This window comes from Moschus berezovskii, chromosome 14 (genome assembly GCF_049115385.1).
Source record: "Moschus berezovskii isolate FMDL1 chromosome 14, NW_MosBer_1.0, whole genome shotgun sequence".
NCBI lineage: Eukaryota > Metazoa > Chordata > Mammalia > Artiodactyla > Moschidae > Moschus > Moschus berezovskii.
In genome coordinates, this window is record NC_142473.1 from 89,077,545 (window position 1) to 89,103,500 (window position 25,956).

A 25,956-nucleotide genomic window follows, 5' to 3' on the forward strand; every position below is an offset into this window, starting at 1 on the left:
TGAAGGGTTTGCTCTTCTCCTAGCCTGCGATTATTGTTTGTAGACTCATGAGTATGGCCATTCTGACAGGTAATATTTGATCTCTTGTTGTCGCTTTGACTGGTATTCACCCTGTCCTATTTAGGGATATAGACAATCTTGTTCTCTGGCCGTTTGGGGATTTTTATTCTTTTTGTCTTTACTTTAAAGGGTGTGGGGAAAATTAACCTTGCAGTTGACCTCTTCAAAGTTGGTTGTGTTTGCAGTTGATTTCCGCAGTATTCATCCCAGGTCCTTTCCTGAGGGCAGCTGTCATTAACAGCCCCACAGGCCTTATGACTTGGAGGTGCCAGTAAGCACAGGTGCTAAAGTTGTAGTTATGGGAAGTGTCCATAGGGAGGCAGCACTTCTTCATGCCCACCTCTGGCTCCACCTGTAACCAGAGCCTCAGGGGAAGTCAGCTTCCTGGGCTGTGAATTAATGTGGAATGTGCTGAGCAGACACCCAAGGGGCTTGTCTCACTACTTCTTCCCCCGCAGCCTCGCCCCTCCCCTCCAGAGTTCTGTGTTCCGGGGACACCCTCCCTGCTGAGGAGCCTAGGAGGCTGAGGCTCCAGTTGGGGAGCACCCCCGGGGATCTGGATACTTGGTGACCTGACCCTGGTCCTTGAGGCCAGAAGGTCGTGTTGCCGTCAGGGTGCGCAGGGCAAGCGAGACAGTTCAGGTCTAGGAGGGGTCTCGACGCAGGGCACCCACCAGGGGAGTCAGCCCCAACCCAGTCCAGCCTTGGGAGTCAGTCCTGCTCTGATCCCAGGGATCGGCTAGCATCCATGTCAGGGACATTTGAGGGAATACACTAGGCAATGCGTTCCCTCCTTTTCTTTTTCTTTAATCTCATGCTGGATCACGCACCTGGGTCTTCTTAATCATGTGGGTCACAAAGCCTGTGGCTTAAGCCCTCTTGGAGGAGGTGGCCATTAGTCCCACCCACCACATAGCTGCCTAGCAGATGGCCCACAGACTGTAGAACAATTACACCAAAGAAATTCTCACACTGTTAAGGAAGTTCTAGGGCCCAAAAAAGATCTCCCAACCTGGTGTCTGGCAAAGGGACTGAGAACCCCCAGGGAATTTGACTTTGGAGGCCAGTGGGATTTGATTACAGAACTCACACAGGACTGGGGAAACAGACTCTTGGAGGGCATGAACAAAAGCTTGTGCGACTCGAAAGGAGAGAGGAGCAGTGACCCCACCAGAGAGGAGCCTAGACTTTCCCGGGAGCATCCAGGAGTCTCCAGCAGAGGCGTGGGTCGGCAGTGGCGTGCTGCAGGGTTGGGGCCACTGAGTACAGCAGTGTCTGCATGGGACCTTTCGTAGGAAATTGCCATTATCCTCATTACCTCAACCATAGTTTGGCCTCAGGTCAAACAACAGGGAGGGAACACAGCCCTGCCCATCAACAGAAATGTGGATTAAAGATTTACTGAGCATGGCCCTGCCCATCAGAACGGTTTCCCCCTCAATCTCTCCCATAAGGAAGCTTCCATTAGCCTCTTAATCTTCTCCATCAGAGGGCAGACAGACTGAAAATCACAATCACAGGAAACTAACCAGTCTGATCCCATGGACCACAGCCTTGTCTAAGCCAATGAAACTATGAGCCGTGCTCTGTAGGGCCACCCAAGATGGATGAGTCATGGTGCAAAGTTCTGACAAAACGTGGTCCACTGGAGAAGGGAATGGCAGACCACTTCAGTATTCTTGCCTTGAGAACCCCATGAACAGTGTGAAAGGCAAAAAGATATGACACTGAAAGATGAACTCCCCGGGTCAGTAGGTGCCCAATATGCTACTGGAGATCACTGGAGAAATAACTCCAGGAAGAATGAAGAGACAGAGCCAAAGCAAAAATAAAACCCAGTAGTGGATGTGACTGGTGATGGAAGTAAAGTCCAATGCTGTAAAGAGCAGTATTGCATAGGAACCCAGAATGTTAGGTCTGTGAGTCAAGTTCATGCCCCTCTGAAACCTATGCAAGAAGGACCCCTCTTGACCTCTTTCTTTCTTCTGCTGATTTTCCGGTAATCTTTGGTGTTACTGTTTCATAGCTCGTAGATACATCACTCCAACCTTCTGTCTTCACATGATGTTTTCCCTGTGTACCTTCACACAACCTTCGTGTGTATGTCTATCTCAGTGCCCAAATCTCCCCTCTTTATAAGAACACCAGTCATATTTTATCAAGGGCCCATCCTAAAGACCTCATTTGAACTTGATTACTTCCGTAAAGACCCTATTTTCAAATAAGGTCCCATGATGAGGTGCTGAGGATTAGGACTCTACCATAGCTTTTCTGGAGGCTTCCCTACTGGATCTCCTGGAGAAGGAAATGGCAGCCCACTCCAGCATTCTTGCCTGGAGAATCCCATGGACAGAAGAGCCTGGCGAGCCCCAGTCCATGGGGTCACGGAGAGTTGGACACAACTGAGTGACTAACATGCACTTCACTTCCCTGGTGAATCAGATGGTAAAGAATCTGCCTGAAATGCAGGAGACCCGGGTTCAATTCCTAGGCCAGGAAGATCTGCTGGAGAAGGGAATACCATACCCACTATAGTATTCTTGCCTGGAGAATTCCACAGGCAGATGAGCCAGGTGGGCTACAGTTCACAGGGTCACAAAGAGTCAGACATGACTGACTATCACTTTCACTTTCTTCTTCATCACTTTTCTGAGAGATGCAATTCAGCCCATAGTAGCACCTCTTAGCAAGCTCTCAATTGATCTTTGGGCTTAGGATCTTGAGTAGATCTTCTGCTTTCAGAAGTGGACTCTCATTACCAATTCTTGGAAAATGGGAAGAACTCCACATAGCTCTAACATCATCATGCTGCAGTTATAATCAGTTCAGCTCAGTTCAGTTCAGTCGCTCAGTCGTGTCCGACTCTCCGCAGTTATAATAAGAGCTAATAAATGATGACTAATAATTTACTGAGGTATCATCATAAACTAGGCGCTGTTGTAAATCCTTTTTTGATGATGTATTGTCATTAATCCTTGTATCTGCTCTGTGGTCTGCTGCTGCTGCTAAGTCGCTTCAGTCGTGTCCGACTCTGTGTGACCCCATAGACGGCAGCCCACCAGGCTCCCCCGTCCCTGGGATTCTCCAGGCAAGAACACTGGAGTGGGTTACCATTTCCTTCTCCAATGTGTGAAAGTGAAAAGTGAAAGTGAAGTCACTCAGTTGTGTCCGACCCTTAGCAACCCCACGGACTGTAGCCTACCAGGCTCCTCCATCCATGGGAATTTCTAGACAAGAGTACTGGAGTGGCTTGCCATTTCCTTCTCCGGCTCTGTGGTCTAGGGACTGTTATTTCTGTTTGGTAAGTGCATTAGTTGCTCAGTCATGTCCAACTCTTTGTGACCCCATGGACTGTAGCCTGCCAGGCTCCTCTATCCATGGAATTCTCCAGACAAGACTACTGGAGTGGGTTGCCTCTCCCTTCTCCAGGGGATCTTCCCGACCCAGGAACTGAACCCATGTTTCCTGCGTTGCAGGCGGGTTCTTCACCACCTGAGCCACCAGGGTGAGGAGTAAAACAGAGTGCCTTGCTATTGCTGCATCAACACCCTGCCTGCTTGCAAAGTGAGAGCCGCCTCCTTTCAGATGGAGGCCCTTCCCTCAGGCCAGTCTCCTCCAACCGTGAGATGAATGGGGCCTTCAACATTACTTTCCTATGCTCCCCAGACTGACTTCATTTTTCCATGTCAACTCAGATTGGCTTTTATGAAAGGAACAGTCAACTTGTGACCAAATTGCATCCTTTATTGAAGAGGTAGGAAAAAAGAGTACCAGAAAAGACTTCAATTAGAATGCATTTTCCATGAGGTCTCTTGAAAAAAAATTATGGAGTTCTTCACTAATTCACAATTAATCTTTTCTTGACTGGAGTCACACTGGTTCTTTGGAAATTACGAAGACACTGAGGATTCAGACACTGTGTAACCTGGGTGAGTAGAGTGATAGCAGATTCCTCATTATTATGCTGTAAAATAGTAGCCTTATCCTCAGCCACTGAGTCAAAACAAGATAAAGCAATAGCAATAGCAAACATGTAAACATGTGTGACCAGGGAAAAGCATGCGAAGAGAACAGCATCTGCTCTGTCCTGGGGCCAAAGACACACCGGACCCAGGGCCCATCAGAAACCGGTGGCTTCAATGGATTACAAATCACCATGTTAAACTGAATTATGACTCTTTGCAAAACAACTTTCACCTTCAGCTGGACACTTATGGGTCTCAAAATTCCTTCTGGATCCTCTACTTCATATTCTGGGTCAGAGAGAGAAATATCCTTCTGGAGTGGACAGCTATCTGGCTCAGATTACAGGATTTGGGGTGTCACTGCAGTTGCAGAAGGCATTCTGATGCTAACAGTGTCATTCCCGTCCCAAGTAAAACTTTGGTCTTTTTGCATTTTGAGTTTGTAGCAGAATACTGTTACATTAACACAGACACAAAAAACTAAAAATAATGAACATTTTGAACAGCTTTATATTCAAGTGAAATACAGATCAGCATTTAAAGCTAAGCTCAACAGTTATTGCATATTGGAATTAGAAATAAAGCAAAAGCAGTTTATGTAACTAATCTACTACTAATTTTAGCTGTTGAAAAACATTGAATGTGAACCTAACTAATATATGAAACTTTGATAAAATTCCTAAATACCTTTCAAGTTTACCCTCTTTAATTCTCTATAGTTCAAATTTAGGAATTCATCATTTGACTCTAATGTGGCCTCTGTTGAAGCAATCATCTAAGTGTCCTTATCTCTAGGCTTGTTCTTCAATTCTATTGTTGGGAGCCCTGACAGCTGAGTAGCCAGGATAGGCCTGAGACCTTGCTTAGGCCTAAGTTTCAATTTCCTGGAGACAGGGTGGAGGCTAAGTTCACAGAAACTCCTCCCTAAGAAGATCCCACTGGCGCCAAAATTAAGAAACTCCTCCCTAGAAAAGTCCCGCCGAAAATCAGGCCAATCAGAGGAAAAAGGGAAATCCCCCAGAAAAACCCCAGGCACGCATAAACTGGCCAATGAGCTTCTGCGCGCGCATGAACTGGCCAGTGAGCTTCTGCCAGCTTGATCTTTTGAACAAAAATAGGTGCTTATGTAATCTAAGACTATAAAAACCACTGTGACCTGGGCTCGGGGCTCTTGTCTGCATCACTCCACTGTGCTGGAGGAGGCATGAGCCCTAGCTCGAGCTAGAAATAAATCCCATTCTTGCTTTTGCATTGCTGCGAGTGTCTTATTCTACCAGTATGGGGGGACCGGACTCAGGGCATAACACTATCTTTATTCTTCAGGTGAGTGACTTCTTCAAAATTACACTCCTACACATTTATCTAAATTCATCTTGGCAATTCCATCCCCTTTTCCATTATTCAGTTCAGAGAGGGGCTGGACTAAGGCAACTGGGCCAGTGTAAGATAAAGAAAGGCTTCCCTTTGGCTTCTGAGAAAGAGAAACCATGTTCTTCTGCTGGATGTGAACCAGGAAGTATGCATCTTACAACTCTAAAATTAAGAGGAAGACAGAAAGAATCTTGGTCACTGATACCATCACTGGGCTGTTGAATCAGTTGATCCAGAAGTCCCTTACATGGGAACTTGCCATTAGAAGACATGTTTTCTGATTAATTAAGCATTTTGAGTTGGGAGATCTGTAATTTGCTGCAGAAAATACTCTCATGGAAATAATGATATAACCATAAAGCTTGATAAAGAAACACTGCTGTGTGAAACCCTTCAATAGCATGCTGTTACTTACAGACTAAATTTCAAACTCTTCCATAAGCTGGTTTAGCTGTATTAGAAATTGGTCTCAGTTTGCTTCTCTGCCTTCATTTTCCAATTATCTCCTCTACACACTTATCCTATGCATGTGTGTGTGCTCGGTTGTGTCTGACTCTTTGGGACCTCATGGACTGTAACTCGCCAGGCTCCTCTGTCCATGGGCTTCTCCAGGTAAGAACACTGAAGTGGGTTTCCATGCCCTCCTCCAGGGCATTTTCCCAACCCAGGGATCAAACCTGCATCTCTTGTGTCTCTTGCATTGCAGGTGGATTCTTTACCATTGAGCCACCCTGGAAGCCCACATTATCCTACAGGAATCCGTAGGATCTGTTCTTCTGGATCCAGGCAGAGTTTTAGATTGCCTTATTAGTGTGCAGTTTTTTTGGAGGGATTAATGATTGATCTTTATTTTGAAAGAATTTAGGGGTAAGGAGATAAGATTATCAGCTATTACAACCTATTAATATTTCCTTCTGTCAATCTTGAGTGATTATTTCTTTTATTCTATTAATACAGTTTACTATTAATATATTGATTTTTTCAGTTAAAAAATTGTGCTAAAATATATGTAATATTTCACATCTTAATCAATTTAAAAATTGATTTAAATTCTTTTGAAAGTGGTTTTAAATATGTACATTATATTGTACAACCATCACCACTATCTATCTCCATAGTCTTTTTCATTTTGTAATACTGAAACTCTATACCCATTAGACAGTAACTTCACATGACCTGTTCTCCAGCCTCTAGCAGCTATCTTTTCACTTTCTGCCTTATAATTTCAGTTATTCTAAGTATCTCGTGTAAGTGGAATGATACAATATTTGTGTTTTTGTGATTGGCTTATTTCACCTAGCGTAACATTGCCAAGGTTTATTCAAGTTGTAGCATATGCAAGAATTCCCTTCCCTTCTGAGTCTGAGTAATAGTCCATTGTATGGATATGCTACATTTGACTTATGCATTGATCTGTCAATGGAAACTTGGATTGCTATGTTTTGGCTATTGTAAATAATGCTGCCATTGAACATGAGCATACAGACATCTCTTTGAGACCCTGCTTTTGATTTTTTTGGGTATATATCCAGAAGTGGAATTGTTATTTCATATGATAATTCTATTTTTATTTTTTAAGTACTCACCATATTGTTTTCCATAAAGGTTGTACAATTTCACATTCTCAATAACAGTATACAAGGGTTTCAATTTTTTCACATCCTCACCAACAATTATTTTCGGCTTAAAAATATATTAGCCATTCTAGTGGGTGTGAGATAGTATCTCATTGTGTGTTTTTTAACTCTTATTTCTTTATTATTGTTTTTGTTACACTGGTCTTCACTTTCTTAACTGCCTTCAACAAATAAAATTTTCATTCTCTGCTGAGAAGGTGTGTGTGTGTGTGTGTGTGTGTGTGTTGGGGGTAAGTCTTTAAAGCTCTGGGACACAGTTGACAACTCTGCCTTTGCCATTGCTCCTTGCTTGCAGACAGCCTTAGGTCAACCAGAGGTGGGAGACTAGGGCATTCTCAGGTTTTCCTTTGGCATGTATACAACCCTGCTTATGCACTTGGCCTTTATTATTTCCGAATTATTGTCATAGTTTTAAAGTCCCTTTTGGATATTGTGTGTGTGTGTGTGTGTTGCTCAGTCGTGTCCGACTCTTTGTGATTCCATGGACAGTAGCCTGCCAGGCTCCACTATTCAGTCCATACAATTCTCCAGGTAAGAATAATGGAGTGAGCAGCTATTCCCTTCTCCAGGGGATCTTCCCTACCAAAGGATCAAACCTGGGTCTTCTGTGCTGCAGGTAGATTCGTTACCATCTGAGCCACAAGGGAAACCATGGACATTGTACTCTACAGTTTTTTTTTTTAAGTTCTTTGATCAGCCTTTTGTATTCCCCAACTGTCATCCTTGATTTAGGCAGACATGATGCTAAGTGCCACTGTCTGTTCAAACACCCCAGGGAGAAACCTGTTCACAGTGACTAAGCTTTGAGTGATGTCAGATTAAGACGAGGCTTGTCAGTGGAGGTTTCCAGGGAGCTGCCAGACAAGTTAATAAAAATTCTCTAGGAATAGGGCTTTTTTTTGGAGCACTCCAATAGCACCTCCATTTTTGTAATTGTTAGGCTGGTGTTTGTCACAAGTTCTGTGGTTGCCAGGTTGTTTAATTTAAAGGCTTCTATGGAGATGGGCAAGGAGGATGGGATGTGTCAAGTTAAAACACCATGACCTCACTGTTCTTGCCAAGATGCAGCCATTTTTCTTGAATAAGTGCTTCTTGGATTATTGCAAGTTTTTAACTAATTTCCAGATTTCTGAAAAAGTTGATTTTGACTTTTTGCCAATGTTCTCGTGTATTTTATGGAAGAATGATTTTAGAGATCCTTATTCTTTTATTCCAGAAGTATTCTCTGAAGTGGCCTCTAAAATCTTCATTTTCTGAAGGCATTTGTGCTTCTGCGTGCTCAGTCATGTCTGACTCTGTAGCCTGCCAGGTTTCTCTGTCCATGGAATTTTCCAGGCAAAAATACTGAAGTGGGTTGCCATTTCCTTCTCCAGGGGATCTTCTCCGACCCAGGGACTGAATGAAACTGCATCTCTTGCTTTGCAGATAGATTCTTTACCTGCTAAGCCATCTGGGAAGGCATTTGAAGATCCCAAATTTTAGAAGCCAAAATTTCATAACTAAATTTGAACCTCTGAGTCTATAGCATTCAGTGTTCTTATATTTGGTATGACCTGTGAAACCTCTGCAGTGTACATTTGCTCTATGAATCTCCTGGGAGATGCCAGTTCTAAAAAACATAATTCTCCCACAACTTTTCCCAAGACAAGTTGTTCAACTTCAGTTTTTCACAGTACCAAGAAAATGACATTTTAGCATATTTTCTGCTGCCACTGACCTCAGTTTAGAAGCAACACTTCTGTTCCTCGAGTCTAGCTAAACTTTGGTCCCTCAGAGAGGGGTTTTAGCAGAAGCTGTTTTATCTTTATCTGTCAGCCAGAAACAAAGCTACTTACTTTCTTTGTTGGGTTCTGGATGATACAATGCTCTCACTATCCAGGACATGGTTATGATTACAACGATCAGTTCTGTGACACTGCTGAAGAGTAAATATTGTAAAAGCATACCACCAGCTAACTGAATAAAAAAGAAGAGAAATATTCCTCCTGTTAATTAACCACTTAAGAACTATACAGGAACAACGTTCAGAAAATAGGGTAAAAATCATTCATCCCAAAAGTCTCACACACCTATGATGATTTGGGGGCTATTTTTCATAACAATAAAATGTTTCAAATTTTACTGAGGACTTCTATATGTGTCACACATTGTGTTCAGCACTCTCATCTAAGAACAGCCCTACAAGTTGGATGCTTTTATTTCTGTTTTGCACCTGAAAAGTAGACTGAGTAGTCGAGCGATAGCCTACGGGACCGAACGCGGTGCTGGTGCCCGTCGCCTTCTCTCTGTAGGCTCTCATTTGATGCGAGTGGCTAGTGACTGCGTTTTATGCTCTCCCCCGGCGCATGTGTAGTTTGCAGGTTCTATTTCCTTCTGACTCGTGCACCATGAGCACTAGCACATGTGCCAGGTGGCATCATTCTCCCTCTGCTTCCACATTTCTACCGCGCTCCCAATCAGGACTTGTCTCTTTCTCAGAAATAGGTAAAGAATGGCGTCTGGTGCTTTTCATGCTCTTCACTTACAATTCCCCATGTGAGAAGCAGGGATTTATCTAATTGTTGACTTTTGAGAGGAGGAAGCCAGCTCCTTCCAGAACAATCTGTGCTTACAGCTATGAGTTCTTCTTCTCAACATCTGGAAGTTGTCTAGGGCCAGTGTAGGGAGACTGGTGGTCTATCTGTAACTAGCAGGATGAGTTTAATTCATAAGGGGAGGTATCAGTGCATTAGCAGGTTAATTTTGGCCAAAGATTTAAAACTTTTTCTCCAACTATGGTGGTGATGGTGGTATTGGTATTGTTCAGTCACTAAGTCGTGTCCGACTCTTTGCAACCCCGTGGACTGCAGTACACCAGGCTCCCATTTCCTCCATGATTTCCCAGAGTGTGCTCAGATTCATGTCCCTGGAGTCAGTGATGCCACCTAACCATCTCATCCTCTGTTGTCCCCTTCTCCTCCTGCCTTCAATCTTTCCCAGCATCAGGGTCTTTTCTAAGGAGTCAGTTCTTCACATCAGGTAGCCAAAGTATTGGAGTTTCAGCTTCAGCATCTGTCCTTCCAGTGAATATTCAGGACTGACTTCCTTTAGGATAGACTGGTTTAGATCTTGCAGTCCAAGGGACTCTCAAGAGTCTTCTCCATACCACAGTTCGAAAGCATCAATTCTTCAGCGCTCAACTATGGTAATCAACAATAAAGCTGATAGTTTCAACTATATCTACTTGATTCTGTCTTTGCTCCTTTGGTTCAGAACATGAGAGAAGAAGAGTGGATGGCTGCTTACTGGGCTCCCATGCTGGCTTCTTAGGGAGCTGTAATGAAGTATCACAATGCAGTGGCTTAACACAACTGAAATGTATTTTCTCACAGGCCTGGAAGATTAAAGTCCAAAAGGAATATACTGGTCTGACATTGTTCCTTCCAAAGCCCCCTTGGGGGGGTTCTTCCTTGCCTCTTCCAACCCTGGTAGCCCTAGGTGTTCCTCTTTCTCTGAGGTTTCTACTGTTTCCAAATACTGAAGGAAAACTGATTTTAAAAATATTTCCATGGAAAAATTTGGAGGAAATACAGGTTTTTTTAAAAAAAATATTTCTCTGCCAAAGATGCTTGATAACTTTGGTTGTCTTTTCCATACCTTGCTCACTGCAAACATATACCATTCATCATAGTTTTTTTTTTTCAGTTATATCTAAAATTTTGATCCAGTTATTATTAAATTTGGTACCTACCTGTGACCAAACATAGTCTTCCATTTCTGCAGCATAAGAGAAACACGCAATACATAATATAATTGAACCAAATGCAGAAAAGCAGGCGCTAAGGATGCTCATGACAATGGTAGACGTAAGCTGTAACAGACACAAAAGTGAGCTGATCAGGAGCAGCAGAAGCAGATTCTGACGACGCAATCAGTCTAGCTATCAGCTAGAGAACATTCCAGCTAAAATTTTTAATCTGATTTTCTAGAATTTTACTGCACTTACTAGCAGGACTCTGAGTTAAATTTGTCTAGTACCCAATTAGGATACATTTTTTTTCCAGAAGATATATTCAGCAAATAATTATACAATGCCTACAACATGCTAAATATTGTGTTAAGGATAAACTCAGACTTCAACTCAAGAATCTTATAATCAAATGGGGGAGGCAAAATGATAGTTCATGTGATAAAAATTCAATAAATAATGAGCTTAAATCTAGCATTTGCCAATGTCATCCTCCTTCAGTAACGCCACTTCAGTACTTAAAACCTTCCCATCGTCCCAGCATCCTTCCAGACAGCATGGAGGGCCTTACGTGAGCTGTGAAGAGAGGCTGTGTCCCTTTTCAAAGATGATGCTTGCATTTTTGTATATGTGAGGATAGTTACATTTTAAAGAGGATTTTTAGAAAACTAATAATGGAAAGAAGGATGTGCTTTGATGCTGGTTAACAAAAGGAAAGGAGGATAGTGGCAACGCTGATTTTTGCTTGTCCAGTCAGCAGCCCCCTTCCTACTTTAAGGGCTCGATTCATTGTTCTAGTCTTTATGAGAGATGCTTATCAAACTTCTATGAAAGTCAGAGGGAGGTCCTTCCTGTCTTCAATCTCTAGAGCCAGAGTCAGACCACAGCCAATAAAATGCTCCTCTTACAGACTGTAAACCTTGAGCAAGTAACTTAAAGATGAACAAAAGACTAGGATTCATTCCTAGAAGAGCGAGCTGTCATGTTATGCTGGGGGGGCAGTGGGAACCTGGACTGCTAGGTATCTAGTGACGGTAACAACGTGGCCAGACACGCCTCCCTAGAAGGAGTGCTTCTATGGGACTGTGTGCTTTCTGCTTCTGGGTCTCTGGGACCCCCTCAGATCCGGTTTATTTTCTGAGACTAGTCCTTCATCTCCTGTAGAGCTACAAGCCTGGCATCTTCTCAATATTTCTCATTTTTCCTTGGATAGCCAGACTCAGTTCACAGTGGCAGACAAAGTTGAGAAAGTGTGTTATGGGAAAGAGAATAGTGTATGTGCAGCTTCAGAAACATGCGGAAACAGGTGTTCCAGAAAACTCCTGGCATTTGATGAGGCTGAAATGTGAAATGCTGAAGGGGAGTTGGGTTACCTGTGACCAGAGAAGTGGGTGAGGGATGGATTATGAAGAATCTAGTTTCTGTGCTGAGGATTTTAAAAATTTATCTTTATGTACATGTAGAGCTGCTGGGGGTATCAGCTAGAAAGACTCTTCCTTAGTAAAGATCCAGGCTGTGGCATGCTCCAGAAAGTGCCCACTACTACTGCCTCTGCACACTTACCTGTATCCATTTATGAGGCCCCTCATCCCATGGGTGGGGGCTGGGCAGATGAAGAGAGCCCCCTTCTCTAGGTTGGGGGAAAGAGAACAGTGATTCATCCTTATGAACCAGGATCACCTAAACAAAGATATGTATGTTCCAAAAAGCCTAATTGAACTTTTGAATTAAATACACAACATCATTACTTTTGAGGGATCCTGTTTCTAATGTGAGAGTCTGAGGAACTTCAAGGACCAAGTCCCCACTGAAACTCGTGAATGTTACTAAAAATAAACCCAATCACTTAAAAATCTCTGGAAACAGTCCTCAAGGCATACAGCAAATGAAGAAACATTTATTCATGAAAATCTACTAAAACTCAGTACAAACTGTGAGTCTGTGGCATATGAACTGAGGTCTGCACCCTCCTGTCTCTTCTCAGCAAGGCAAGACCACACCAAGTCTTTCCCCTCACCTGCTAGTCAGAGTTTCATCTAGTGCTGCCTTCCCTGGAGGGACAGGTCATCTATTAGCATGTCTAATCCTGTGCCCAGCCACCTGTTTTCTAGGCTACGTCCCAGTGAGTGCAACCTAGAAGAAGGGGGCTCTCTTCATCTGCCCAGGCCCCCACTCATGGGACAGTGGGATACCTTGGATGTGGTATCAGTGAGTCCTGGGCCCTGATCACCCCTGCCCTGGCTTATGGGGTCAGGGTTCCACATCATAAGAGGCAAACAGAGGAGACTTGGGCTGCTGCCACCCTTAAAGAGCCCTCAGCTCTTAAAGTGGAGGTGTCACTCAGAGAGAAGCACCCCATTGTTCTTGACACCCAGCACATTCTAGCACCAGAGCCCTGGTGCTAGAATTTGTCCAGAGGAGAAGAAAACTGTAGAAAGAGGGCTTCAATCTCCCCAAGGGAGGTGACTTCATTTGCAACAGAGTATGGAGAAATCTAGGCCTAAGGGTATTCTCAAAATAGTTGAAGTGTTAAGGGAAACACTGACTGGAACCACCTGCCCTGGCTAGACAAGGTAGGAGCCACTTGAATGAGTTATCTTAAGAACAGGATGTCATGGTAAGGAATGTGGAACTAACAAGCCACCACCAACCGGAAGAATTTGGGAAAGGTCAAAAGGAGAGAGGAGACACCTGTCCATAAGTCCTATCAACCTCCCAGAATCCTCCTTGTTGGAATATCTTGGGTGAGTGATGTGTGCCCCACCAGAAAGGACCCTGAGTCAGAATGATTGGCCAGAGACCATCTGGAAACAAACCCCATCACCATGAAAGCCAAGACTGTGAGCCACGTGGCAGGGCAGTCCTCCTGGGTTCCCTTACCCTCCTGCTCTCCACCTGGGTGTCCCTTCCCAGTAAAGTCTCTTGCTACCATTTGTTAGCATGTGTGTATTCTTGGACAATTCATTTCTGAATGTTAGACAGGAGTTCCTTCTCAGGCCCTGGAAGGGGTCCCCATTCTTGCAACAGAAGCTGTGGTGAAAGACAATTGGAAGGAATTGATAAGATGCATAGGAGAGCTAGGCTTTAACTGTAGGGAAGTTAATTTGCTAGAGAAATGGGGAACCAAACAGCTGGAAGAGCCTTCCTGGGTTCCGAACAAATCTCTCCCTCAGGCTTTGCTTAGATGCCACCTTCTCAATGAGATGAATTTGGATCATCTTATTTAAGCACACAAGCTCTCCCTGATGCCAGGAAAGACTGAGGGAAGGAGAAGAGGGCATCAGAGGGTGAGATGGCTGGATGGCATCACCAATGCAATGGATATGAGCTTGGGCAAACTTTGGGAGATGGTGAGGGGCTCCAGGGAGGCCTGGCGTGCTACAGTCCATGGAGTTGAAAAGAGTTGGACACAACTGAGTGACTGAACAACAACAGCACTTAAACACACAGACTCCCAAGGGGAGCCCTGAAAGTGTTTCCCCCACTCCCATGGTGGTTCTCACCTTCTCACATTTCCTTATCCTTACTATTTCCTTATCTGTCATGTTTAATTTCTTTATCCTCCTATTACAATATAAGTGCCACAGGGGCAATAAATCTGTCTGTTTGTTCACCGAAGCATCCCACATACTAGAACATGCCTGATGCTCAAGATTTTTTTTTTTTAATGAATTATTGGAATTTATAAAGAAAGTTGAGCACTGAAGAATTGATGCTTTTGATCTGTGGTGTTGGAGAAGACTCTTGAAAGTCCCTTGGACTGCAAGGAGACCCAACCCATCCATCCTAAAGGAAATCAGTCCTGAATATTCACTGGAAGGACTGATGCTGAAGCTGAAACTCTAATACTTTGGCCACCTCATGCGAAGAACTGACTCATTGGAAAAAACCCTGATGCTGGGCAAGATTGAGGGCAGGAGGAGAAGGGGATGACAGAGGATGAGATGGTTGGATGGCATCACTGACTCAATGGACATGAGTCTGAGTAAACTCTGGGAATTGGTGATGGACAGAGAGGCCTGGTGTGCTGCCGTCCATGTGGTCACAAAGAGTCGGACATAACTGAGCAACTGAACTGAACTGATTGGAATTTAGAAACAGTAAAGGCCACCTCATGCGACGAGCTGACTCACTGGAAAAGACTCTGATGCTGGGAAAGGTTGGGGGCGGGAGGAGAAGGGGACGACGGAGAATGAGATGGCTGGATGGCATCACCGACTCTGTGGACATGAGTTTGAGTGTACTCCGGGAGTTGGTGATGGACAGGGAGGCCTGGCGTGCTGTGATTCATGGGGTCGCGGAGAGTCGGACACGACTGAGCGACTGAACTGAACTGAACTGAAAGGTACATGAGGTGCATTATAGCACCCAAGAATAACAGAACATTATGCTGCCACTTGAGTAATTTTTCCAAGGCATTTTCCTGACTTGATAAGTAGTTATAATTGATTTTGTTTTGTAGACTTGAGCCACTCTCATTTGGAAAATTCTTGGACTAGCATCCTTGGCAGAGAAGGCAATGGCAACCCACTGCAGTGTTCTTGCCTGGAAAATCCCAGGGACAGGGGAGCCTGGTGGGCTGCCGTCTGTGGGGTCGCACAGAGTCCGACACGACTGAAGTGACTTAGCAGCAGCAGCAGCAGCATCCTTGGGGCAGAGGAGTCTTTGTGAAGAATGATATCACATGTTTCTAGAGAAGGAAATGGAACTACGGTGGACAAGATGAGAAGAAATGTTTACTTTTGCTTCTTGAAGTTGGGGGAAGAATGACAAGTGGAGCCAGATTGTGGCTAGAACTTGGAAGTTACAGCCATCATCCTCCCTCACCATCCTTCTGGTAAAAAAAAAAAAAAAAAAAAAAAAGAAAAACAACAAAAACACTTTTGATGAGTTTTTGTGAAAACCAGTCAAGTGAAGTGAAAGTCGCTCAGTTGTGTCCGACTGTTTGTGAACCCCTGGACTAAAGTCCATGCCAGATTCTCCAGGCCAGATTACTGGAGTGGGTAGCCGTTCCCTTCTCCAGGGGATCTTCCCAACCCAGGGAGCAAACCCAGGCCTCCTGCATTGCAAATTTATTCACACCTGTTTCCTTGGATGTGGTGAAAAAAAATGGAAACAGTCTGTGCAAATATGAAACTGAACTATGATAATGTCAGTTGCCAGTTAAAAATGAGCAATTGCTCTCTGCCTCTGACAAGGATTAAATCACAAGCTGGTTTGACCCTTAACCTTCAACATCAACCTGAAAGGACTTCAGGGTGGAGATCAGGAAAGAGGCACTCTGTGCTCTACGAAAAACTAGCCAAGCAGGTCTTCAGACACTGAGATATTTTCAGAAGATTTTATGAGTCCAATTCTTGCATCTCCTCATATCTAGAAAAATACTAAAATGCTTCATGGTGACATCTGCTCCTTGTGACTAGCAGCAACCTTCATGAAGCTAGCAGCAAGCTTCTGCAAAAAATGCTTGACTGCATGTACTCCCCCTGCACCAAAATCACATATATACTGACCTTCCCTCCTGCCTGTTTGGAGCAGTTTCTCAGAGCTATCTGAAATGCTGTCTCCTGGGCTATACTCTTCACTTTGTCCCTGTTCAATCCCTGGGTTGGGAAGATCCCCTGGGGGAAGCATGGCAACCCACTCCAATATCCTTGCCTGGAGAATCCCATGGATAGAGGAGCCTGGCGGGCTGAGGTCTGTAGGGTCGCACAGAGTTGGACATGACTGAAGTGACTGAGCACAACACAAAGCTTAACTTTCAACTCTCATGTTGCACATTTTTTCCCCCAGACAACACAGTTTCAGGGATTTGCAAAATCACAAGGGCATTCATAGACTTCGAGGCCAACTCTACTTGTATCTTTGGGGCAAAAGTAACACCAGATCACATCTGGGCCACACATGCGTGTGTAACTGTCCTTTATGCTTGCGTGCATGCCGTGCCAAGTCGCTCAGTCGTGTCTGACTTTGCAACGCTGTGGACTGTAGCCCTCCAGGCTTCTCTCTCCATGGGATTCTCCAGGCCGGAAGACTGGAGTGGGTTGCCCTCCCCTCCTCCAGGGCATCTTTCAGACCCAGGGGTTGAATCCGCATCGCCTGTGTCTCCTGCGTTGGCAGACAGGTTCTTTACCACTGTAGCCACTTGGGGAGCCTCGTCCTTCATGCTTAGTTACTCTTTCAACCCTCACAACCATCTTTTGAGGTCGGTAACTTTAAGGGTCACTATTTTTTTCTTTTTCAGATGAGGAGTAATTTGCCCAGTTCATGCAGCCAATCGGACAATCCACCTCCAGAGCTGTGATCCCAATCACAGTGGGGGAGATTCTACAGGGGAAAGTGACTCTCCTTTGTTGGATGTCCTTTAATGGTATCTGGTGCATATTCCAATGTTATTCTCTAGACCTGAGTTTACTGAAGGCAATTCTCTTTTCAAACATCGTTTTGTCTTATCCCCTTCCCACTACTTTGACTCTTAGGTCAGAGTTCTGTTTGGTTATATATTCCCTTCTGGGCATCCCTGGTGGCTCAGTGGTAAAGAATCTGCCTGTCAGTGCAGGAGATGTAGGTTTGATCCCTGGATTGGGAAGATCCCCTGGAGAAGAAAATGGCAACTCATTCCAGTATTCTTGCCTGGGAAATCCCATGGACAGAGGAACCTGGATGTTACAGTCCACGGGGTTACAAAAACATCAGACACAACTTAGCAACTAAAGAACAATGACGACATACCCCACAAGATAGCTTGAATTGATTTTTCCCATCAGAACCCTCTCATCTGACACCTTATAAAACTCATTCCTTACACTGCACCCTCCTCAACACCCACACACCCTACACACAAAAAGATGCACGGGAGGGCATCCTTATAAAAAGTGTTGTTGTTTTTTTCCCCATACAAACATTTGGAAAAGTATTTTTTCCTCCTAGAAACACTGACTGAAAAGCAATAATTCTTCTCAGTTTGTTCCAGGCACAACCCTTTTATCTCTGGCATTGCTCCAAACGTCCCACGTACCTTATATCGCGTGGGCTTCTTCTGTGCGCTGACGGCCATGGACCCTGAGATGAGGAACTGGGGGTAGAAGCACGGGTCTGTAAACACCCACTCCTGGTGATGGGCCCCCAAGCATTTTCCCTAATGCCAGTGGCATTCCTGAGCTCTAACGTATCACTGAATTCTCTGAAGAAGGCTATTTTAACTTTATATTCCAGTTTTGCAGTGACCACTGGTAGACGCTAAGAAATGGATTCACCCTTTCTCCGTTACGGAGAAGAAACGACATTTTAAAGTCTTTGGTTATTAATGAAACCTTTGCACTGGTGATGGGGCTTAGGGATCTCACAAAGACTATGAAGGACAAGGGGGATGTACTTCATTTGTTTTGATTGCCATTTATTTGAGAGAACATTGCCCCACAGCCATTCCTCTGTCCATGGGATTTCCCAGGCAAGAGGGAGGAGACTGGTAGGCTACAGTCCATGGGGTCTCAAAGAGTAGGTCATGACTGAGCGACTTCACTTTCTTTCACTTTTTCTTTCAGCTTTGATACACTAGGAATATTAGTTGTGTTACTGTGCCACATCACTTATGAATAAAATCCTTGATTGATGAATTGTTTCTGGATTGGTTGTAGCTCTGAGCCTAAATTAACTTGTGGGAGACCACAGCTTTGGGTTTCCCTGAATACAGTGTCTTGTAATTAATTGTGCATGTCTCTGGCAGGTACCTTGGCAACTGTGCTTATGGAATTATTACAATACCCTTCCTTACTCACAACATCCACTTTAGAAACCTGTTTTAACTTCTTCTCCACCCCATATTTCTTCTTTCCTCTTTCCTTGTGCAGTCTTTCTAAAAATTCCCCAAAATCATTAAGCTCAGGCCTTTGGAGTTTCACTCTGCCAAAGAAGGGCCTCATAGTTTTCCAAACAGCCACTCTCTTTATTACTCTTCAAACATACCCTTCAATATCATTTATGCATGCACATGCCATTCTCTTAAAGGATTTATCAAACATAAAACAAACATAAAAATGCTTTCCCTAAGTATACACTCCCCACCCCAGCCCAAATCCTACCCTCCACTTTGCTAAGGCTGTTTCCACAGTAAAATTTGCTGTTTAGAGTCAGATACTGGGTCTTTAGTTCATTGATTGATCTCATGAGTAATTCACTTGATACATTACAAAAAAGATGAATTGAAAGAAAAAACACCATGGTTTACTCACAAATGGCGATGACCATACTATGTACCCTAGTGTAAGTAATACAGGGATATGGCCAGTCTTTTTTATATCCTCTTCACTGAGAAACAAGGAAGCACAGAGAACACCCAGTGCATAGTGAAACAGGGTAAGAATTATTTGCACAGCCTGTGAGAAGAGAGAGTCATCATCATTACTCAAGTCAAGTCTATCACAGATGCATACAATCTGAGTGACTGAAAGGTTGTGGAAATGTCCACCTTACCCTGGTATTTCTGAAGCAGTGATGAAAGACTTAACAAGTCAGGGAGGAACCAAGGTGGATAAAGGGGCCACATTGGGGGTATTTAATGAAACTGGGAGTATTTGTCTTTGTTTTATAATAAGCTTTGGAGGTAATTAATTTAAATGTAGTTGGTTCTAGCTAAGTGAAAAGCAGAGACCTGTTTGGCTCAGGCAGACACACTACAGAAAGGAGATGTCTGGCTCTGGGGATGTCTCAGGCTCTGCCTTGACACTGCAGTTGGTTCTCTGAGGCCACCTCCAGTGCATGCTTGGTCCTTTTGGAATTGCCTCCTTTCTTTCGTCCTCTCTTGTCTGGGACTTGGACTTGGGTTTCCCTTTGCTCTGCCCCACTCCAATACCCTGTGCTGACTTTTGTAACTATAGGCTGGACCAAAGTCCTAGGCTTTGTTCAGAAAAAAAAAAAAAAAAACCATGAGAAGGGATGGTCTTTAATGACTCCTGGTTTTCTGTAACTCTCATGTGAAGTGTGCTCATGTGCTGGGACTTGTTTGCCAGCTTGCATGGAGCCTCACTCACACACAAGCCCAGAACATCCTTATCAGGCAGGGAGGGAGGCAGAAGGGGAAGGTCAGTCTTCTGTTCTAGCCAGGCCTTCAGCTGATTGGATGAGGCCCACCCACACATGGAGGGCAATCTGCCTTACTCAAAGTTCACTGATTTAATTGTTAATCTCATCCAAAAGACATCCTCACAGACATACCCAAAGCAACGAGGGCAAATATCTGGGCACCCTGTGGCCCAGGTCAGCTGACACATTCAATTAATTGTCACAGAAAGTCAAGTGGTAATAGTATTCCTCTCCCTTAAAGATTACCTTGACCTTGAGATAACACATAATCATGCATTTATTGGTGACTTGTGCCTCTATCTCCCATATGAAGGATGGCAATTCGGGTTGGGATCAGATAGAGCTGCCCACTGATGACTCACTCTTCAATTTTAGCTCCTTTCTGGGTTATAAATCCACTGACTTACTTTGATTTCAGTGAAGGACCCATGAGAGTTTAGTAGAAGAAACTAAACAGAAGATCCTAACCCTCATCCTCTCTTGAGGTGATGGATCGTACTGATAGGTCAGGGGGCGGCCACGACAGGCTTATAGCGTCTCCACATTGTGATTACTGCCTTCTTGGCCAGATAAGGAGATCAGGAACAAGCAATCCAGACCTAAAAGGCCATGGTAATGCAGGATGGGGGTAGAGAAAACACGTCTCCCCCCTTACCCTGCCCTATGTGAGACTTTGCTGCATTAAGGTACATTTCCATTCTGGAGGTGGGCCAAGTAGCTACCAACCACCTGAAGGTGGTCACTGACTTGATATGGTGGGAATTTTCCTAGCACAAACTTCATTCTTGCTGCCTTCGATCAAAATGTGCTTCAAGCCCCCACAAATATTGGTGGATAATAGAAAAGGTTATAACCTTTTGTTAACATTAAATAAACCTAAAGCTTTCTAAGGCTGAGGACAGGTGAGAGGGAGGGCACAATGCAGAATATGACCTACCTGCTCGGACTATGGGAAGCACAGTGAGATCATAGTGTTACCAAGCGGCCACAGGCCACAGAGCCCCACTGTCTGCAGGTCCTTCTGGTTTGGAGCCCATTGCTGGACCACCTCATCTATAATCTATAAGCTTGTTTCAAATTGTTTACAAACAAAGGCAGGAATGGACCTTCTCAGGGCTGATGAGATTTACAAGCACTCTCAGAGTATATTTTCTAGAACCCTGGGTAGGTTGTGATGATGTTGAATTATTCAAAAATGGATTGTGGATTCATAATTTGTGCCCAGTTAGCTCTAGCCTGATTGGCACCACTCCACACACTGTCATCAACTTTCCTTCCTTAGGGAAGTTCATGGTAGATACGGTCAATGTCTCTTGCCTTTTCTATTGGGCAGATACAACACATCATTTATTAACCCGAGTAGCACTTAGTCCTTACCCCTAATGCTCTGGCCTCCACTCTTAAAGGATATCTTCTTGCCATTTTAATTAAGATATGGTCTAGAAATTATAGAGAATAAATTGACTCCTTTTCTGTAGAGAAATACAGAGAAAAAATAATACTAATTATTTTTGAGATAAGGCACTTAATACTGCAGCCTGTGGTTTTCTACTACTTTCCTTGAGGGAAACTTCTCTGATCAACCTACCGATGCTACTCTTTGCTATGTGGCTAATAACTTCCTGTCAAAAACCAAGAGCTACTGCTGAGATTTTATGCTTTCATCATGGTCTCTAAATGAGATTCTTACCTCTTCTGAGAAGTGCTCACCACCCTACATGCCCAGGCTTATCCAGGCTTGAGCTCCTGGTTGCTGTCTTTGGTTTTCACACAAATATCTCTCAATCAAGCTATAGCTGATTGGACAAGGTGTGACCATGTGAATTTAACTGAGTCAGTCATATTTCCTTCCCAGAAAACTATACAGGCATGCCTTGGAGATAATGCAGGTTATTTATAGACCACTGCAATAAAGCAAATCATATGAATTTTTTGACTTCCAATGTAAAGTTATGTTTATACTATATTGTAGTCTATTGTATGCAATAGCATTGTCTAAAAAATCTACACACTTTAATGGAAAAGTAGATGACATACAGATGGCCAAGAGGCATGTGAAAAGCTGCTCAACATCACTAATTATTAGAGAGATGCAAGTCAAAACTACAATGAGATACCACCTCACAACAGTCAGAATGGCCATCAAAAAGTCTGCAAACAATAAATGCTGGAGAGGGTGTGGAGAAGAGGGACCCTTCCTGCACTGCTGGTGATAATGTGTGCAGCCACTTGGGGAACAGTGTGGAGGCTCCTTAAGAAACTAAAAATAGAGCCACCGTATGATTCTGGAACCCCACTCCTGGGCATAGGTCCAGAGAAAAACATGGTTTGACAGGATACATTCACCCCAAAGTTCACTGCAGATCTGTTTACAATAGCCAAGACATGGAAGTAGCCTAAATATCCATCGAAAGAGGAATGGATAAGGAAGTGGTACATATATACAATAGAATATTACTCAGCCATTAAAAAAACGGAAATGATGCCATTTATAGCAATGTAGAAGACCTAGGGATAAGGACTTCTACATTGAGTAAGGACAGTAAGTCAAAGACAAATATCATAGGATATTGCTTATATGTGGAATCTAAAAAAAAAATGATACAAATGAACTTATTTACAAAACAGACTCACAGAGTTACAGAACAAACTCGTGACTACCAGGAGGTAAGAGTCGGAGGAGAGAGAGGTTGGGAGTTTGGGACTGATAGGTACACACTGTCATATCTATTCAACAAAGATACGGTTATATCTTTGTTGTTATATCCAATAAACTAAGACAATCAACAAAGACCTACTGCACAGCACAGGGAACCCTGCTAAATACGCGGTAATAACCGAAACAGGAAAAGAATTTGAAAATAATAGATACATGTACATGTATAACTAAAGCTAAAGGCAAAGGAGAAAAGGAAAGATATACCCATCTGAATGCAGAGTTCCAAAGAATAGCAAGGAGAGATAAGAAAGCCTTCCTTAGTGATCAATACAAAGAAATAGAGGAAAACAATAGAATGGGAAAGACTAGAGATCTCTTCTAGAAAATTAGAGATACCAAGGGAACATTTCATGCAAAGATAGGCACAATAAAGGATAGAAATGATATGGACCTAACAGAAGCAGAAGATATTAAGAAGAGGTGGCAAGAATACACAAAAACACTATACAAAAAGAGATCTTCATGACCTAGATCACATGATGGTGTGATCACTCACCTAGAGCCAGACATCCTGGAATGCAAAGTCAAGTGGGCCTTAGGAAGCATCATGACAAACAAAGCTAGTGGATGTGATGGAATTCCAGCTGAACTATTTCAAATCCTAAAAGATGATGCTGTGAAAGTGCTGCACTCAATATGCCAGCTAATGTGGAAAGCTCAGCAGTGGCCACAGAACTGGAAAAGATCAGCTTTCATTCCAATCCCAAAGAAAGGCAATGCCAAAGCATGTTCAAATACTGCACAATTGCACTCATCTGAGAAAGCTGAGCACCGAAAAATTGATGCTTTTGAACTGTGATGCTGGAGAAGACTCTTGAACTGCAAGGAGATCCAACCAGTCCATCCTAAAGGGAATCGGCCCTGAATATTAATTGGAAGGACTGATGTTGAAGCTCTAATACTTTGGCCACCTGATGTGAACTGACTGATTTAAAAAGACCCTGATGCTGGGAAACATTGAAGGTGGCAAGAGAAGGGGATGACAGAGGATGAGATGGTTGGATGACATCACCGACTCAATGGACATGAGTTTGAGTAAACTCCAGGAGTTGGTGATGGACAGGGAAGCCTGCAGTCCATGGGGTTGCAAAGAGTTGGACACGACTGAGTGACTGAATTGAACTACAGGCTATCAAAGTAATGCTCAAATTTCTCCAAGCCAGGCTTCAACAGTACATGAACCATGAGCTTCCAGATGTTCAAGCTGGATTTAGAAAAGGAAGAGGGACCAGATCAAATTGCCAATATCTGCTGGATCATCAAAAAAGCAAGAGAGTTCTAGAAAAACACCTACTTCTGCTTTATTGACTATGCCAAAGCCTTTGACTGTGTGGATCACAACAAACTGCAGAAAATTCTTCAAGAGATGGGAATACCAGACCACTTTACCTGCCTCCTGAGAAATCTGTATGCAGGTCAAGAAGCAACAGTTAGAACCAGACATGGAACAGTGGAGTGTTTCCAAATTGGGAAAGGAGTATGTCAAGGATGTATATTTTCACCCTGTGTATTCAACTTATATGCAGAGTACATCATGTGAAATGCTGGGCTGGATGACTCATAAGGGGAATCAAGATTGCCAGGAGAAATATCAATAACCTTAGATGTGCAGATGACACCACCTTTGGTTCGATCCCTGGGTTGGGAAGATCCTCTGGAGAAAGAAATGGCAACCCACTCCAGTACTGTTGCCTGGAAAATCCCATGGATGGAGGAGCGTGGTAGGCTACAGTCCATGGGGTCGCAAAGAGTTGGACACAACTGAGCGACTTCACTTTTTAAACTTATGGCAGAAAAAAAAGAAGAACTAAAGAGCCTCTTGATGAAAGTGAAAGAGGAGAGTTTAAAAGATGGCTTAAAGCTCAGCCTTCAATAAACTAAGATCATGGCATCTGGTCCCAACACTTCATGGCAAATAGATGGGGAAACAATGGAAACAGTGGCAGACTTTATTTTCTTGGGCTCCAAAATCACTGCAGACGGTGACTGCGGCCATGAAATTAAAAGACACTTGCTCCTTGCAAGAAAAGTTATGACCATAGACAGCATGTTAAAAAATAGAGACATTACTTTTTTGACAAAAGTCCATCTAGTCAAAGGTTCAGTTTTTCCTGTAGTCGGGTAAGGATGTGAGAGTTGGACCATAAAGAGAGCTGAGCACAAAAGAATTGATGCTTTTGAACTGTGGTGTTGGAGAGGACTCTTGAGAGTCCCTTGGACTGCAAGGAGATCCAACCAGTCCATCCTAAAGGAAATCAACCCTGAATATTCATTGGAAGGACTGATGCTGAAGCTGAAGCTCCAATGCTTTGGCCATCTGATGCAAAGAACTGACTCACTGGAAAAGACCTTGATGCTGGGCAAGACTGAAGGCAGGAGGAGAAGGGGATGATAGAGGGTGAGATGGTTGGATGGCATCACTAATTTGATGGATATGAGTTTGAGTAAACTCCGGGAGTTGGTGATGGACAGGAAGCCTGGTGTGCTGCAGTCCACAGGGTCACAAAGAGTTGGATATGACTGAGAGACTCAACTGAACTGATAGGTATAACTGAATCACTTTGCATATATCTGAATTTAGCACAACATTGCTAATCAAGTCTACTCCAATACAAAATAAAATTTAAAAATTCTTAAAAATATAAGTGTTAAAGTGAAAAAGCACTTTATAGCCAAGAATGCTAACCATCATCTATGACTTCAATTAGTCATAATCATTTGCAATAGTAACATCAAGGATTATTTTGATCACTATAATAAATACAGCACAATAAAATAGTTTGAAATAGTGTGAGAATTAACCAGACGTGACACAGAGGCATGAAATGAGGGACTACTGTTGGAAAAATGACAATAGTAGACTTGCTCTATTCAGGGTTGCCAGAAACCTTCAATCTGTATTTTTAAAAAATGCAGTATTGGGAAGCAGAATAAAGTGAAGTGCATTGTATTTAACCCTAAGACAATATAGTCCCAAGCTGGGCTTGTCTTGTGCCCCATGCAGTGGGGTCTAAACCAGTGTACCACTAGGTAAGTCCCACCCTAGTATGTTTAAAAATACTGTCTATTAAAATTGCTGTTACCCTTGGAAATATAAAGAGAAAGGGATGCTAGAATTTACTGAGTGCTTACTCGGCTAAGTACTTTCCTAAATTCTGTGCAAACAGTATTTCATACAGACTACTCAATAAGATAGATACTCTGAAATGGTTAAAAATCCTAGAACTATACAACCTACCCAGACTGAATCATGAAGAAATAGAAAAGCTTAACAGATTAGTGATGAGCAAGGATATTGAATAAGAAATCAAAAATCTAACAAGAAAATAAAAATCCAAGAGCACACAGCTTCACTGGTGAGTCTACCAAACATTTAAAGAATACCAATTATTTGTA

At 43.3% G+C, this 25,956-nt stretch overlaps 1 protein-coding gene across 1 annotated transcript; it reads right to left on the minus strand.

Annotated features, from left to right (window-relative positions):
• Positions 1–3,950: 3,950 nt before the first annotated feature.
• Positions 3,951–21,263, minus strand: LOC129554220 (membrane-spanning 4-domains subfamily A member 12-like). Its single transcript, XM_055422824.2, has 6 exons — positions 21,219–21,263; positions 18,992–19,135; positions 17,779–17,835; positions 10,764–10,883; positions 8,869–8,989; positions 3,951–3,985 (listed from the first exon to the last, which is right to left on the minus strand). The coding sequence occupies exons 1-6, from the start codon at positions 21,261–21,263 to the stop codon at positions 3,951–3,953; spliced, it is 522 nt and encodes a 173-aa protein (XP_055278799.2).
• Positions 21,264–25,956: the final 4,693 nt, after the last annotated feature.

What these genes read in the sequence shown, in the direction of transcription:
- LOC129554220 (XM_055422824.2), bottom strand. Translation starts at nt 21,263, where the DNA reads ATGGCAAGAAGATATCCTTTAAGAGTGGAGGCCAGAGCATTAGGG. An exon ending in AGAAGCCCACGCGATATAAG is followed by an intron (nt 10,884 to 17,778) that starts GTACGTGGGACG and finishes TGTCTGTTACAG; the next exon opens with CTTACGTCTACCATTGTCAT. An exon ending in TCCAGAACCCAACAAAGAAA is followed by an intron (nt 3,986 to 8,868) that starts GTAAGTAGCTTT and finishes CTACTCACCCAG; the next exon opens with GTTACACAGTGTCTGAATCC.